Source organism: Mesoplodon bidens (genome assembly GCF_964165515.1).
Source record: "Mesoplodon bidens genome assembly, chromosome: 12".
Classification (NCBI taxonomy): domain Eukaryota; kingdom Metazoa; phylum Chordata; class Mammalia; order Artiodactyla; family Ziphiidae; genus Mesoplodon; species Mesoplodon bidens.
This window is the reverse complement of record NC_138168.1, coordinates 90,507,600-90,525,413: the sequence shown is the minus strand read 5'-3', so window position 1 is coordinate 90,525,413 and position 17,814 is coordinate 90,507,600. Positions and strand designations below refer to the sequence as shown.

Sequence of the window (17,814 nt, the reverse complement as noted above, 5' to 3'; positions counted from 1 at the left end):
AAGTATCACAGATTAAAAACTTTAAATTCTGACATATTGAGAGGGCTCTTACCTGAGAGTGCTATGAAAAAGTCAGTGAGATTTGTCGTAGGTCAAAAAAAGGGAGGGAGGAGATGAAGAAAATTTCAGTAAACCAAATGAGGTACCAAAGCTAAGAGTAACAAACAAGACACCCAACAGTGGGTGATTCCTGAATATTAAGTTGGCGAAGAGTCCCCCATGTAGAAGAATAGCAGATTTGACTTTGAAATGCTTAACACTTAAAGTACTAAATTTGACCAGAGATAAAAAGAGGACCTGAGTTATAACTAATCTATAAATAGAATCCCACTGAATATTGTACTTGGGTTTTAGATTAACTTCTTTTTATGTTTTAAATTTTTATGTTTTATTTTGTGAATGTATTTTAATGAATTTTTAACTGTAATCTGCAGTAGCGTTCCTTGAGCCAAAGATTACTTAGCAAAACCGGAACATTTCGTTTTTTAGGTAGGCTTGAGGAGTAGAAAATTCACTTGAGGAATATAGTGCTACTAGAATCGCTAATGTGCAATTGTGTTTCTTGTCCGTGGTTTTTGCGCTGAGGCAGCTTGGATTCTACAATGCCGTGGCCATTCCCTGCTACACCACTCTCACCCAGATCTTCCCGCCCACAGAGCCTCTCCTGAAAGCCTGCAGGTATGCACAGTAGTTCAACCTGTGATGCTATTTTTTAAAAGATAAGAATGTATAGGGTTTTATCTCCAAGTATATGTGTCTTCACTACAGTTTACAATAAATGGGCTGTGTGTTTGCCTATGTAACAAGTATACATCAAGAGTATTTATTCATAAAGTTTTGAAGTTTTGTTTGTTTGTTCGTTCTTATGACTCAGAGATCCCTGCCCAATGCTGTTTTGAAGAAGACAATAATATCTTTTCTGGGCCGCTGGTTTGGAAAGGCACCCAGTTTAAATCACACAGTTTATCGTTTGAATGGAAGAGATGGAATCTTAAATGGCATCTTAAGTTTCATTTTCTTCCCAGAAGAAATGCAAGCCATCAACAGTTGATCTGTTCTAGTTCAGATTTCTCTGTGTCCTCTCATCATCTTTTTGGAGGGCTAAACTCAGCTAAGAACGTTGGAAATTTTTTAAGATTTTCATCTTACTTTGAAAGGAAATTCCTTTGGGGAAGGCGAACGGTGTTGAACAACGGCTGTGTGAGTTGATTCTCTGCAGGGGAATTGGTTTCGACACGATTTTTCTAACCACCCAGCCAGAACTACACTGAGGGGCTGAAATAGATGCACCTTTGAGGGGAGAACAGACATGTGACGAGATATTTGTAAACAAAATCCGAGGATTTAGCGTGCTCCCATTCTCTGCTGTGGAAACTTATCTGATGAACCCATTCTTTAAGGAAAACAAACTAACAAGCAAGAAAATTTTTAAAAGATCCTGCTTTTTCCTATTTAAGTGATTCTCTTTCTTCTCTGCTCCTGTGGAGATGAACAGAACATCCCAGTGTATTTTGTTGCACCATCACTGACCTTAATCAGTAGCTAGTTTCTGAAAATGTTATCTTATTCCCTAAGGGCTCAGCCACGTGGACAGTTTGGAGTGTGAGTGAGTATTCATTCTTGATGGAGTCAGGTTGGAAAAATGAATGTCCCACCAAAGCAAAAAGAGAATATCAATTGAAATCCAAGCAGCATGTTGTAAAAAAAAAAAAAAAAAAAAAATAGATGCAGACATTACTCAGAAGTTCTTTTTGTCCAAAAATTCTCTGTATTTGCACTAAATATTTAGAACCAGCAGAATGAACGCTTGCTATTATTATCAAGCTCTGGGATTGTTATTCAGCTGTCTCAGCAGTTTTGATGCCTCCTTGCTACTGTGGACTTGGCTAAACCGCATAATCCCTTAAAGGCCATGTCAATATGATTAAAACTTGAAAAATTCATCATGTATCATTGTATCCAAGGAAACACAACAAAGTTAGTGGGTGTTTTTTTTTTTTTTTCCAATATATCAAAAAATCTCTTCAGGTTCTGGGAAAATGATACCTGATGACATAGGACAAAAGCTAAAGCGTTACATTTTTCAGGTTACATTTTAGGGGTTTCTTTTGTCCAAAGGTATCTTAGCAGGTCTGCTTTGCATGAACTTTGTGTTTGCTAATGCTAAGGTTCCCTTCTGATTTTGACTTTGCGTGTGAGAAAGCAAGGTGCAAAGTGGAGAATGTTGATGAGGCCTCTGCGAGGTTAGCCGGGCCAGCAGGGTGGCGGTCAGGCAAAGGGAGTTCTCACACCATTGGCGGAGAGGAGGAGGCTGCGACCCTTGAGCTGCAGACACTGAGAGGGGAAGACAGGAGGTGGGGGAGTGCGGCTGTGTTTGAGACTAGAGGCCACTGGAGCACAAATACAACCTCATAATGAGGAAATTTCAAAAGTTTGTAACAGGTGTAACTTATGGTGCCTTTCTAATACATGACACGGTGTTCAAAATAAGACTTCTCCCCGGTCTCGCGTGTGGGGTGAAGGGGATGGAGCCGCCCTGGGGGGACACACACTTCCCCCCATGGGGTGGGAAGACCTGGCCGGAGGTGTCATTGGTGGATGAACTTGAGGCTCCGGGCCCCCTCCCACCCTTTCCTCCCATTCCGCTTGTCCTCGGTGGCCACCCGTCGGCTCAGTCCCCTTTCCAGTGAATCCCAGCTAAGAAACGAGCTGGTGGGACGGGGCTTTGGTGGTTGAGGCTCCTCTGAGGAGACTGAGCTGTGGTGCCGAGTCGGGGGACAGGCTGGGAGCCTGCAAGCTGGTTATAATCAAGGTCACCAGAGTCAAAACGACACCCAAAAGCCATGAGGCTGAGTTATGCCACAGGATGGCGCGGATAATTGTTGGGACAGAGTCCAGAAATTCTCTCTGAAACAGCCCCTGTCGCTGTATCTCTTATTCCAGGAATAACCTGAGCCAGTGGGAGAAGGTGATTCGAGGGGAGGAGAGTGCCGTGTGGATCTCGAACCCGCCGGCGGCCCAGGGGACCTCGGAGAAGCTGCCCGTGAAGATCGATGACTGATGTCCACCCCTGAGCCCTCCCACCTGAAGATGTTCATCTTGCTTCTTTGACTTTTCTTCTTTTTATTTTTGTGGGGGGAACCTACACCTGGTAACTGGGATGCAGACCTCTTCAAGAAGGTACCATCAAGTAAACACATCCAGCAGACGTCTCCCTGCCAGCCTCCTCTGTACTGTGTCACAGACGGTGATCAGCCAGGACCAGAAATCCGCAGCCCCAGTGACTCCTTGTGAACTGGCCTTTTCTAATGGGCTAATAGAGCTGAGGCCTTAATGGAAACGGAGAATTATTCGGAAGGGGTACTTTTCCACTGTATCTTTCCAGTGAGGGTTAAAACGGTACTATTAGGATATTGTACTTTGACTTTCACACCAGTGTTGCTTTGATGTTGTTGGTTATAAATAGGAACTTTTACATGTTACTCTTGTGGATGTTCATGTGTGACCTACTTGTAATTAGCGTGAATCATAGCAGACAGCCTCAGACACGTGGCATCGAGGTTACAGAGTAAGAAATGCCTTTCTGCAATCAGTGTGGGAAAATCGATTCTTCTTCAGAGCCTCATGAATTAAAAGTTAGGTGGACTTAAAGCGTATTCTGTAAGCTTATACTAAAGAGCTTAGATGAATAAATTTAACACTAAAGGAAGCAGATTTTCTATCCTCTTGAAACGAGATGCAGGTATACATCATACTAAATCTCAGAAATCCAAGTATCAATTCAAAAAATGTCAGAGAATATTTTTTCTTTATTTTTTTCTTTATTGTAGTCTTCTTGGCAAATTTCCTAAACCCTTTACATAAAGAACAAAATAAAAGCAAGGCATACAATTTTTTTTCAACGGACAATTCTTACGGATGTAAAACGTGAATTTTTAACAATGATCCTTTTGTGTTTTCACTTGATGTCATTGCAAAATCTTAAACTCACATTCAAAGTGAAAGGGTTGTTCTACAAATTATTTAATTACAAGACCATACATTTCTCCTAATATCAATTAAACCATAACGTTTAAGCCTCCGGGAGACTTCACTGCGAGCCGCTCATTCATCTCCTGTTTGTACTCCCCTCGTGCTCGCACTCTGCATGGTCTTTTGTAAGCTCTCTGCCCTCGGCAGCTGCATTGGGGCCCATCTCTGTTCTCTTTGCTCTGCTCAAGATTGAATATCTACAGAGACACCTGCCTCTGCATAGCCTCTCCTGTATCAGTCTTGATAGGCTCATATTACTCTACAATGTAAATGTTTTGAAAAAATATGCAAAAGTAATAGTCTGGACCCCCTCCTACAAGGATTATAAACCAGTCACTTCTGGTGCATATGAATGCTTTAAAGATTTTTAGCACAATGACATGGTAACCTCCGAAGCTGTGCTAGTCCCAACCTGAAGGAATTAGAGTCTCAGAAGTGCTAGGCTGAGCCGTAACAAATGGCTTATCCATGATTCTCGAAGCAGGAAACTGGAATAGTACTTTCAACAAAATAAATTTTGAAAAATATTCTTCTACATATCCAATACTATACACATTGTTTTTCATATGAGCTTGGTTTTTGCAAAAATGATGAAATCAGGTGTTTCTATAATATGGTTTATTTGTGTTGCAGCAGAGTTAGCTATACATAAACATAGTTCTTATTTTAAAATTACCACTGCGTGTTCAGTTTCCTTATGGGCTTCTGAAAGTCGCCATCTTCCTTACATGGAGCTCCATTTGCTATTATAATTATACAGTATGAGGTAAAATGAAATAACAAAGGAGACAGAATACCACTGTGGCTAGATACACACACACACACACACACGGATGTATGTAGCTGTGCACACATAGACATTCATGTAGGTACACACATGTATGTAGATACACACACATAGGTGTGAGAGAGAGAAAGGGAGAGAGATGCAAACACATCTGTGAAAAGTAAAAATCAGCCCCATTCTTCAAAAAGTGATTTTTCATGTTGGAAAATGTATATGGTTTGATATAGAGCTGACTAGAAAGAGTCCTTTCTCATGTTCATGTATTCACAGAACTGAATTCTAAAAAGTTGCATACATCCAAACTTTCTACAGCCAAATGTATGAAACTGGACCCATAAGATTCAACTTTAATCACAAAACTTAATTAGGTCATCTAACTGAACCTGGAGACTGAATTGCAAGGGGGAAGGAAATATCACTGAAGACTATTGTTTAATTAAAAAGATTTTAAAAGAGTGCATGAATTCTGCTTCTTGAAATAGACAACAGTCATGGGGGAGGGAATGCTATGGCTATTTTTGCATTTTTAAGGTTGCTGTTCTGACATGATTATTAGAGAAAAGTATCTTATTTTGGCACACCCAGGTGTATTGCATTATGTGACCTGTACTTTGAACAGTAGTTTCCCAAAGAAACGTGTATGGAGTTATTGGTTGGTTGATTTCTTGTGAAATAGTCATAATAGAAGCAAAGTTTGAACAAAGGACTGTATTCAAAAGTAAACTGTTACTATTACTTTTATCATGTGTAAGATTGACTTAGGAATCATAGATTTACCTAAAATGAAAGGGCCTCAGATGCAGTGATATTTAGTTAACAATCTGTTGTGGAAAACACACAGTTAGGAGTATCTTGTATCTCGGCAGATTTATTTAGCAGACACGCTTTTGAGTTCTGTTTTGTCTTTTCCCCAGATTTTTTCTTTAAAGGGCAGATGGTTTTTATCGCCAAAAGTTTTGATGAGTTTCTCCTTAAAGTGGTATTTTATATTGGGCCAAAGTTTCCCTGTTCAGTATAAATTTGGTAACCAGCTGTGAGTATATGTAGAATATTTGATTTGCAAAATTTTTATTGGTTGTGCTGATTTATAATAGATACAGTTTTATCATCAAATGCAATTATTCCATTCAGAGACAGTGAATATATTTTTTAACTAGAAATTTTCTTGGAAATGCATGCTAACAACGTGAACTATTGAACTTGGGCAGCGGAATAAAATTCTAAAAAATGCAAGTATCTGATTAATTACTAGTTGTGATTTAATTAAATAGAAAATCTTAAATGCAATTAATGTGGAAAGGAATTCTCAAAAATGAACCTTTTACTAGGGCAGGAACTGTGATCCATTTCCCAGCTTTAGTTATTTCTGAGAAGCACGTGAGAAACCAATGTTGGAAGAGAGACCAGGTTTTGAATTAGTCACACACCGTTGTCCTCCATCCTGACTCTTCTCTCAATGGAAAAGCATCTGTGCAGACAATCACGGTGCTCCTCGGGGTGACTTGTTCTCACAGCAGCAAAAACAGAGCTAATTCAGAACTAGATTTGTTCAGTGTAGGTTTCCTCTTTTTAGCATGCTTTTCAGATATTATGCTTTCTTTATTTTATGCAATCAACCTCAGTGAATTTTGCTTTCTTGGTATATTCAAGCACAGTAGCTATGTTTGTACATGATACACATAGATGCATAAATCCTTAGCTTCCTGGATTGCTTAATAGATTTAGTTTTGAGTATTATGTTGCTGGTCTTTTAACCCAGAGTAAAGATTTGAATTTTAATAGGACTAAGTGATTCACCATGCCTTGGCCTGTGCCTTTATTTTAAATTTTGTAATTTTACTTCTTCATTCATATACTCATTGTTTTGCTTTCTTACTTAACTATAATTAAAAACATTTCAAGGGACACATCCATGGTTAATGTTATCAAGTGGAATGAGTTAGGATCATTCTCTCCTTATCAGATTTCTATCCCTTATTTCATTTCATTCACAGTCATCCTTGTGACCATAACTGATGAACTGTTCAGATTCAGTCTTTTTTGCAAGAACTTCCAGAAACTGTGACACTGATTATGATGTGATTTTGTTGGGTTTTTCAGGTACATATGCATGATTTAGATTTTGAAAATCACTTCTATCTTTGTATATTTCAAATGTATTTGCTTTCTACACTTTGCTGATTTTATTCAGGATTTAATTCTTTAAAAACATATTCATTTAGTCACCTTAGTGTATCCCTTCTATTGCAAGTATTAATCTGATTTTAAAATCACTGTAAAATGTAAATTAACCGAGAATGCTGTCAGTGATGGTTTCCCCAGGCTTGTCTGTAGTGCATGGCTAGTATATTTTTACCTTTGCATTAAGTATTTATCCTGATACACATTTTGCCAATTTCTTTAAACACTTAAGTTTAAATTAGTGATACCCAATGCAGTGCTTACACTTTTTGTTTTTTGTCTTTTTTTTTTTTTTTTTTACTGGATATTTTGGTTGTCTGAAGCACTAGATACATTTATGTAATGACAAGAATAGAAAAAAAGGAAGAAAACAGTTTTGATGCTGTTCTGGTTCTAAATTGAAAAGATGGGACGAAGTGAAAGACAAGAAACACGTTTGAAATCCAAAGAAGCATTACTACCTTCACCCGAACTCTAAGCTTTTCCCTTCTCTGACTGACCGTGGAGGGTCCTGCAGAGCTGACCGCCCTGAGAGGGTGCAGACCTGCGTGTACCTCTGCTGGGCACGAGTTAGTGTTACCCCAGGACCCAGGCTGAAACTTCCAGCCAGATCACGCTTGCCAATTAGGGTAGTCGGTTTCCACACATCAAGTTTCAGCTAATATTTTTGAGGAACCGTACATTCACTGAAGCTTAAGTGGAAAGGTTTTATTCCTATTGCAGGATAGGTTTTAAAATTGTGTTATCCAGTACCCTAGACCACCTAAAATATCATCCTATCCTGGGCATTGCAGCTTTTGTTTTTTCTTTAGTTCCCAGTCTTGTGCCGTATCTCAAATATACTGTGTAAACGACATGTGGGGACACTCTTTTCCATATGACCTGTTGTATGGTGTATGCCCTTTATATTCACTTAGTGTGCACACTGAGAGTAGATGTAGTTGTAGAAGGTGTTTCTATACCATGCCCCCCACCTATTCACCAGAACCCACCCAGTGACCCACTGGAAAAGGTGTGCGTGCCCAGAACACTGTGAAACAGTTACCAAAATTTGTAGAAATGCAGCATCTTGACTCTTTCTGAAAAGAAGAGGTGACTTTTTTTTTTTTTTTAAGTCCTTATGAACAAAGGAGATCCTCTATCCCTGCCTAGCCAAGGCAACTAAGAGTTTGCTGGTGATAATCTCCTTGCTGACCAGAAGCTGCTGGAGTGGAATACAGGTTACAAGCTGTCAAAAATACAATGCTCATAATAAGCTGATTTGTAGAGTCGATGGATCTGTATCCAAAGTTTTAATGGGCTCACTTTTGGAAGGAGAAGGAATTTTGAGTTAACAATATCCAACTTCATTACAGTTAATAAGTTATAAATTTAAAAATATTTTATATGTACGACATATAAAAACTTTGTAACATGCACAAGTGCAATAATTTAAAGAGGTCTTAACTTTGCATTTATAAATTATAAATATTGTACATGTGTGTAATTTTTTCATGTATTCATTTGTCGTCTTTGTATTTAAAAGAAACCTTTACTGTCATGTTTGTATAATATAACAATAATCACTGATTATAACCTAGGCAAGTTGTAAATAAATTCATAATTCAAACAGCCAGTATATATGCATATATGGGTATTACTTTGCAAAATCTTTGTTTTACTTACATGCTTAGAGCAGCAAGAGACCTTTGTTGATATGTAATTATACATTTAAAGTATATATATATATATATATGTATGATACATGAAATATATGTAGAGATGTTCATAATTTTAATGGCTATCCTTCGGTGTGAATAATTGAATACAAGAGTTTTTAAAATATCACCTTTCACGTTTATCATTTGTTCTCACGTGTGGGGAAGGTAAGAGATCTTTGCAGCTTCATAAAAGTTCATGTGCAAACACTCCAGGCCTCGTCTGCAGAGGAGAGACCAAGTTCACACTGGAGCAACATGATAACTTTGCTTCAGCCATTTTCTAGCAGAAAGGATGAGACAACCTAAAACGCTACATTTTACAGGATGATTTCTATTAACTCCACTGTGTAATTTTAAAAGTGAAAAGACTCTCTGGGAAAAGTGTGGTCTTTTAGAAAGACTGCTTCCTGTTACAAAACTCATGAGCCCCAGTGCCAAGGCTGGTTCCTGAAGCAGCTTCCCCACTGGCTGGGCTCCCAGGACCAGTCCAAGCCCACATGGCTTACGAGTGGGAAGGTCTGCACGGGGTGGGCATGTTTACACTAAGCGCTGGGATTCTCTCTGCTAGGAAGAAAAAATGTTCTCAGCTAAACTCACATAATCTTTAAACCGTGATCAGTATCCTCATGGCTTCATCTTTAAAACTCCGCTTAACGTAACGGTGTTTATTTGGCTCTCCGCTTGCCATCAGGTGGGCAGGGAAATGATAAATATTTAAGACCAGAAAGTTAAAGCTGAATCGCATCCCAAGACCCTCTCTAACCAAAAACATATGAGAGCTACATTTGAGAGTGAATGAAATAAATGTTTCCTGGAATAAAGACCTGTTGCATTGTTAAACATGGGTATCCACGGCCTTGTTAATTAGACGAACGTAGAAAGACCTTCCAGTGGAATTCTGCACACCAAACTCTTACTGATGGACTGCTCTCTGAGTGCACAGCACTCTGCATGTTGTAGACAGGATTTTTGTTCAATATTCACTTCCTGTGACACTGTATCAAATGTTTACTGTGTTAAAAATAAATTTCATGAGCTAATATCTTCAGAAACTTATTTGGTAATTGAGCTTGCAGACTGGTTCTCTGTAAAGCTGATCTGAATTTGAACCCTTATCTTTATTACACAGGTTTGACTTTTCCATCAGACTTACCATAACCAAGAGCTATTTCCACACCAAAGGAACCCTAAAAACACCACACTATTAAGCAAACATTTATTCAGCAAGTGTGTCGGGCGCCTGATGTTCCGGGAAGTGCAGGGCGGGGCGGCTGGGAGTCAAGGGCAGGACACAAGTCTTCCTTCCTCCCGAGGCCTTCTGTCACCTTGCTGTGACTTGCTGTGCCCTTGTCCCCTCCTGTGATGACTGTTTTCAGAGGCCCAGTTCTGGGAGAGACAAAAGGGAAACTACATACTTTTTGACCTGAGAATCTCACGTATTTAACAAGACAGTTTTTTAAATCTTCCAAGTAATACACAAATGACGCAGTTTGCAAGAGGACCCGGAGCCTGATGAAACAGAAGCCTCCATAAGCTGTTCCTGCACCCCTCTCCTCCCTCCCCACGGCCCTCTCCCACCATCACGTAAAAGGGAGCCGGGTGAGATTTTTCCTCGATTGATGTTGAGGGGAGAAAGTAAAATGACTAGAAAATAAAACCAGGCATTTATTTGAAACACCAACTTCCAAATGTTTATTTGGTAACGGTATACATTTCAATAATGTTGGCCTTGTTGATGTCTGTGTCATTAATTAGGTAGAATTCTTGCTCAGAATGATATTCTTAGAATAGGGTAAATGCTCAGTCATCAACAAAAAAGTCAAACATTTTAACACACAGAATGACTAAGATACATTATTATATTAATGTACGTTAAGAAAATAACATTTACCTGCTTAACTTGGCAGTAACTAAAGAGGCCATGCATCAAAACACCTGTTTCCTAAGCCTTCCTGGTAACTGAATTCTGTCCGTGTGAAACTATGACTGTCAGAGTTTCGACTTGAGGGTCACTGGTTTGACCTTCCACCAGCAACTCGAGGTCACTTACTCGCCACCTCTGGTAGATGGTCCTCCAAGTGGACACCGCTCCAGGGGTGGAGGACATGTTCCCATAATGCAAACCAGACCATTGCCTGACAGCTCTGGCTGCCAGAGAGCTTTTGCTAAAGTTGTCCTGAAATCTGTAGCTTTATGATTTTTCTTCCGAGACGCTAGTTCTGTACTTGCAGCCACACAGATACCACCTTTCAGTTACCTAGCTGGACGCTCTCTGGCCTCCTGTGCCTAAGCTAGTCTCATTTAAAACAGTGTAACTTGGCTCAGGAGCCCGTGCAATTCTCGACATCCTCCCCGTAGAAATTTGCCAGTGGCCTTCTGCTGGGCCTGTACTTACAAGAGACCCGACTGTCGGGGTTCATCAGCTGGCACTCTGGGTACATCTCCTACACCTCCCATCTCCGTGGCTCCGTCATCCCGAGGCGCACCTGTTCTTGGCTCTTCCCACGTGTCCTTTCACGAGCACGCCCCGTAATGGTCTCTCTCTTGGAATAGCCTCCCTTCTGCTGAGCACATCCTGAGAGGCACGACTGTTCCCTCGTCTGTTCAAGAATCTCCGTTCCTCCCGCTCAGTGATGTGCTCCCTCCTGACCGTGCTCGCTCGGGACAGGGATGCACCCCGTGCCCAGGCGGAAATAGCAGAGGTTAACATATGTTGAGCACTTACTGTGCACCTGGCCCTCTAGGTACTACTTGCATCAACTCAGTATTCGACGATTCTATAAATTATGCATGCTATTGCCCCCATTTAAAGGTGAGGAAAATGAAACCCAAGGAAGTTAAATAGCTGGTGAAAGAGAAAGCAGGCTAGCCTCGTCCAGGTCCAGAGCCCCACACGCAAGCACCCTGCCGTCCTGGGTGAGCCGGGCTTCACTGCCTGCCGGTAAAGGGCGCCTCTTGACGAATTAGACACATGGAACCTTGGAGGCGCCAGTGAAGACCGGCCCCAGAGCACTTGGTGCTTCATAAGCAAGCCTCCCTCCCTGCCCTCCCTCGGTGAGGACCTGAACGGGGACTCAGAGGGGAGAAACCGCACTCAGCTGTTGAGTTGCAAAATCACATGGGGAAACTCAGATGAAGTCTTAAGAGAAACGCTTCTGTGGGTGTTTATAAGCTGACAATCTGGCTGAAAAGAGTTGTCTCCAGACTGTTCAGTCCGGGTACTGAGGGTCGCATGGCCCCGGGGAGGATGGACTGTGGAGAAGAAAGTTGTCGAGGTGTCAGCGTGCCGTCTCCACCAGGTGAGAACCGTGCGGGGGGGATTCACCCCGGACCAGTTCTGTGGAATCTGGTCAACAGGATCCTGGCGCCCACTTTTCTCCTAGAGCTCGGAGAGTGGGTGCAGGTCGCAGCTGAAGCCTCAAATCAGCCTGCGGTGCGGGCTGCCTGGGCCACCGGGTGAACGCAGCCCACGCCCTGCTCTGGGGGTCACAGCCCCGCTCTGGGGGGAGGGTCACAGCCCCGCTCTGGGGGGGTCACAGCCCTGCTCTGGGGGGAGGGTCACAGCCCCGCAGACCTCCTGCCTGTGACGGCAGCACGTGCTGAGTGGTTAGGGGGTAAAGGGGAGGGGCATTGCCTCCGAGAAACCAACCAGAGGAGCACAGACTGGCTCAGGGGACATCGCTGAGGATAGATGGGCAAGGACCAGGCAGGACAGAGCAGCCATAGTTCCCCACTCGCCCCCCAACCAGGCAACAACCCAGCACAGCCCGCTCCTGAGCCCGCATGACAGCACCCACCCCATTGCCCTGGCCCCCCTGCAGCCACACCCAGCATTCAGGTGGAATGGAGCAGGGAGACAGGCTTTTAATTTGACTGATTTAAAACCCAAGGGACTTCAGGACACAGTAAGTTTAGTACAAGTGACCCCATCATGCCTGAATTCAGTTTCCACATTGGACGAATTAGGAAATCAAGGCAAGTTAAAGACAGCTCTAGAAAAATAGTTACATTTGTTTTTCACTGAATTCAGGGCCAGTGAAATGTGTCTTCGCTATATTGATATAGCTTATTCTGGGTTTCAAATTCTTCGTTCCAATAGTTTAGAGATTTATTTAACTTCTACTTTGCCAGCATCGGCCTGAGAGTGACATGGAATTTACTAGAGGGAACATGTGCGTCTGTGCATCACAGTGTTGACGAATCATAATGCGGCGCTATCACCAAGGCGGAGTTTCCTCACTCAGAGAAGTGTTAAAATTCCCTTTGTAAAAGTTGTTTCTCTTTCAGAATAAAAGTGCTACTTTTATTCAATATCCTATTAACATTCACGGTCCAACTGAGTCAGCCCAGGAGTATGAGTCAGGGTTCCCCAGAGAAGCAGGGCCAATGGGCTATACACCTACACGTGTCTGTACGTACGTACGGATGTCTATATATATCCCGCTGGCTCTGTTTCTGTGTAGGAGCCTAACACACACACACACACACACACACACACACACACACACACAGGCGTTTATTATGAAGGATTGGCTCACGCAATTACGGAGGCTGACAAGCCCCACCATCTGCCGCCTGCAAGCTGGGGACCCAGGGGAGCTGGTGGCTTAGCTTCTAAATTCTAGTCTGAGTCCTGTGACCTCAGAGCCAGGAGCAGCGATGGTGTCAGTCTCATTCCAGGGGCAGGAGAAGACCAGCGTCCAGGCTCACGGTCAGGCAGAGGGAGCAACCCCACCACCCCTGCCTTCTGTCTATTCCGGCCCCCAACAGCTTGGATGGGGCCACCCCCACTAGGGAAGGTGATCCGCTTGATGCTGTACTGATTCCAGTGCTCACCTGATCCAGCGACAGCCTCCCAGATGCGCCGAGACTTCTGTTCGGCCAAATATCTGGTCCCCGCAGCTCAGGCATTGACACGTAACACGGACCCTCACAGCAAGACGGTGCTTTCTTCCATCAGGGCGCTTACTGTTATTTGTCAATAGTTCTCCAGCTCACAAAGTCCTCCTTGGATCTCTGCTCTTTCTGTGTGTGCCGCCTTTTGTTTTGGCCCTTTTGCATCCTTCCAATATGCGCTGCAGAAGCCAGCTGCCCGGAGCCCCTGCTCCGGAGGCTTTGGCCAGTGGTGCCGTCACTCGGGCGCTCGAATAGCTCCGCTGCCACTTCCCCAGCTGTGGTGAATTCTGACCGCGGGTCTGGCTCTGTTCCAGGCACTGGGCATCCAGCCATGAATGAAAACAAGAGAAACACTGCTTTCAAGGAGTGTACGTGCAAGTGTGGAAAGACGGATGAGGAGTGAGCAAGGCAGACAGTACATGACGTGTCAAATGGGGACAGCTGGAACGAAGAAGAGCAGGGCAGGAGGTGAGGGACAGCGAGGGATATCTCTAATGAGGTGGCACTTTAGCAGATTCCTGATCAAGTGACCTTGGGGTAGGTAACAGTTGCTTAGATATGACACAAAAACAATCAGCGATAAAACAAATAGATCAATCAGACTTCACTAACATTAAAAATATTTGTGGGCCCAGTCGCTCCGCAGCATGTGGGATCTTCCCAGACCGGGGCACGAACCCTCGTCCCCTGCATCGGCAGGCGGACTCTCAACCACTGCGCCACCAGGGAAGCCCCATCAGGCACTTTAAAAAATATTTTTCCTTCAGTTATACTGGGATATAATGGACATTTAGCACTGTGTACGTTTAAGGCATACAGCACATTTCCAACCTTTTGGGGTCTTGTAGTGACTTTACCCTCAAATACCACTTAAAACTAAAGTGATGCTGCAGAAAAGCACCGTTAGGGCAGAATCAAGGCTGTACGTGAGAAGGTGTGAGCTGCGTGGAGACAGGACTGTTATGGGTCACCCTGGCGGCTGCTCCGCTGCATCTTCCCACCTCAGCAAGTAGTCCACTGCCCTGCCTGCAATGTTCTCTGACTACTACCTGTTCCGTCAACAATAGCCATAAAAAGAAGCACAACTGAGTTATTTGTAGTGAGGTGGATGGACCTAGATAGAGTCTGTCATACAGAGTGAAGTAAGTCAGAAAGATAAAAATACCATATGCTAACACATATATACAGAATCTTAAATAAAAGGTTCTGAAGAACCTAGGGGCAGGACAGGAATAAAGATGCAGACGTAGAGAATGGACTTGAGGACACGGGGAGGGGGAAGGGTAAGCTGGGATGAACTGAGAGAGTGGCATGGACATATATACACGACCAAATGTAAAATAGATAGCTGGTGGGAAGCAGCCGCATAGCACAGGGAGATCATCTTGGTGCTTTGTGTCCACCTAGAGGGGAGGGATAGGGAGGGTGGGAGGGAGACGCAAGACAGAGGGGACATGGGGATAAATGTTTACCTATAGCTGATTCACTTTGTTATACAACAGAAACTAACACACCATTGTAAAGCAATTATACTCCAATAAAGTTGTTAAAAAAGTAATAATAAACGCGAGGGCGCCTTTGCCTTAGAAAGAAGTGGAGTCACAGCAAAGGTTTGCTTTTATATATATTTAGATTGGAAAAAACGAGAGCACATTTGTTTTCCCGATGGAAATGTTCCATCAGGTGGAGGCAGGGAGGGAGGGAGGGAGGGAGAAGGAGAGAAAGGTGGGGCAGAGGGGAAGACCCACAGGTGGAGTGCGGACCCCAAAAAGTCAAGCACGCAAGGCAGCGCAAAACCCCACGCTGTGGGCCTTTGATGGGTGAGACTCTCCTTCCTCCACGTCAGGAGGGGGTGGGACTGGGGTGGACTTGCAGCCAGCCCTCCTTTCAGTGTGTGGACCTGGAAATGCCCGTCTTGACTCTCACTACTGCCCCGTCACCGTCTCCAATACAGCACCAGAGTTATGCTTCTCACACGGAAACCTGTGCTCGCCTCTCTACTGTGTAAACTCTTCCAACAACTCCTTGCCACCTGCGGGACCAAACAGAATTTCCCTCTTGACGCTGCCCCGTGCACCCGGCAGCTCTCAGCCTCCCTACATTTCCGCGTCTTCCCCCCTCGGGCTGGCATGTAATTTCCGTCTAATCTCAAGTTCCCTCTAGGCATCTCTGTTTCACGCCTCCAGAGCTGAGAGGCCACAAAGATGTTTAAAAAGTCGGTTCAACTTTGCCCATTTCTGCTCAATGAATTCTAATCACGGAAAATGTTTATTTTTGACCAATTGCCTCTCCAAGCCATTGGTTGTTCTGACCCACCCGAGGCTCTCCTCCCGCCCCCGGCACTTCGGTCTGGGGTCCTCGACCACTGCCTCCTCTGCGCCTTTTCCTCTGGTCTCCGCAAAGCTCAGATCACCGCGTCCGTCCCCTAAGTTGTCTGTCTCTTCTCCACTCTGAATCTTCAGGGAATAAATCGTGCACCTCTGCAGTCTTGGCAAAGTGACAAGAGCAGACAATATTCTTTTTCTTTCTGGACGCGGAGTAGGATGGAGGATGCGCGGACACGAGCTGGGACGGCTGCATCTCACCTGCGTTCCGTCGTGTTTTAAGATGTGCTCCAGCGCCACCTAGAGCTGAAACACAAAATAGACCATCCGTCCCGGTAGAAATAACTCCAAGGTGAGCCATTGTTGATTCTTACACAGACGTCTGGCCTCCAGGAAGACCCCTGTGGTTCTGGCAGATCCGTTCGTTGCGCCCATAACGTAATACTTAAATACATTTCTGCTTCAGACACTTCGTTGAAATATTTAGCAATCGGAGAGCCGCAGGTGGGCTTCTAAGGCTTGCTATTGATTTGACCAACGACTCCCTGAACTGTAGTGTGTAAGGGGTAGGTTAATTTACGGTATGTGTGTCCATAAGACTTGACTTGGGAGAAACTTAGGTCTTGGGGACAAATGTATCGTTTTCTTTCTGATCTAAACCAAGACTGTGCATGTCCACGAAGAATGAGCCCTGGCTGAACCTGGAGGCCGCCCACCAGCCGGGGCTGACACCCCCCAGCTGTCTCTACCACGACCTCGGAGCCCTGTCGCTTCAGCCTTCCTGTGGGGCGGAGGGGGGACACCTCTGCCACCTGACTGCTTGCCCCTACAGGGTGGAAAAGGTGGCGTGCTCTGTCTACAAAAATAATCGGCCCTTTTACTAAACCACTAAGCAGTTTTGAACAGAAGAGCTCACTGTTTCATCTCCAGTAGTTGGTAACATGGCAACCTGTATTGCCACACGTTTGCTCTTAATTTATAATTAACTGAAGGAGGGAACTTTCCTCTCCTGGGTCAATGCTTAGCTAGCCTCGTGTAATGTGGGCATTTCCTGCCAGCATTTCTCGTTACGGTTGGATGCCTAAATACTGTGAACGTTGGAGAGAGAAGATCAGTAAACACTTTTGTTATTTTTTTCCAGGTTAAATTCAAATACACTGGATTAGGGAGCCGTCTGAGCTTGCTAGGGTCATGACAACTTCATGGTTTCAGAAAGGCTCACATTTAAAGTGTCCAGCCAGCATCAGTGGAAAGAAAAGAAAAATACCATGTGCCCTGAATCTTTCACAGGCACTGACTTCATCCTCCCAATTCTGTAAGGTCAGATTTGTCACCTTTGTCATCTGGAGCTGGTGAGTCGTGAGGGCTGCTCAGCGTGACCTCTCCTGAAAATAGAGGAGCCAGCATTCCACTGCACTGAATTCCCTCTGCCTGGAAGAAATTTAAATCAAATACAGTGTTCAAAGATAAGAATCTTAGAGGGTTTTAGAGTTTCCTCCCTTGACATATGGGGTAGCCTGATGAAAAAGCACCGACTTTGCAGCCAAACGTGAATTTATATGCTTTTGTTCCCTGCTAACTGATCTCCGGCAGGTTACTTCACCTCACATGATCTCAATTTCCTACTAGGAACTTTGGGATAATAACACTAAAATGACTAAATGATCATTTAGAGACTGGCACCTACTATGCACTAGAACTCCAGGTACAGTTGGATGGGTCGTGCACTGTACAATCTGTACATCTCCATAGAAGATGCCCGATGAAAGGCCACTTACCTTTGGCTTCCTGGGCTTCGGAAAGGAATTAAAGAGTGCAAGGACATTTTGATGTTTTGCAAATCACCAAAAGGGTTTTATTTTAAAAAGAAAAACAGGCAAGCAAACCTAGTACT

At 43.8% G+C, this 17,814-nt stretch overlaps 1 protein-coding gene and 1 long non-coding RNA gene across 2 annotated transcripts in view; one reads left to right on the top strand and one right to left on the bottom strand.

Annotated features, from left to right (window-relative positions):
* Positions 1–6,055, top strand: part of PDE10A (phosphodiesterase 10A) — a 297,841-nt gene extending 291,786 nt beyond the window's left edge. Inside the window, 2 exon segments of the mRNA XM_081250479.1 lie at positions 590–678; positions 2,944–6,055. Coding sequence (XP_081106605.1) covers positions 590–678; positions 2,944–3,061 — 207 coding nt within the window. The 3' untranslated portion in view covers positions 3,062–6,055.
* Positions 6,056–16,153: 10,098 nt separating this feature from the next.
* Positions 16,154–17,803, bottom strand: LOC308626290. Its single transcript, XR_014017223.1, has 3 exons — positions 17,699–17,803; positions 17,255–17,351; positions 16,154–16,226 (listed from the first exon to the last, which is right to left on the bottom strand). It is a non-coding gene; the product is annotated as an uncharacterized lncRNA (long non-coding RNA).
* Between the last annotated feature and the right edge of the window lie 11 nt (positions 17,804–17,814).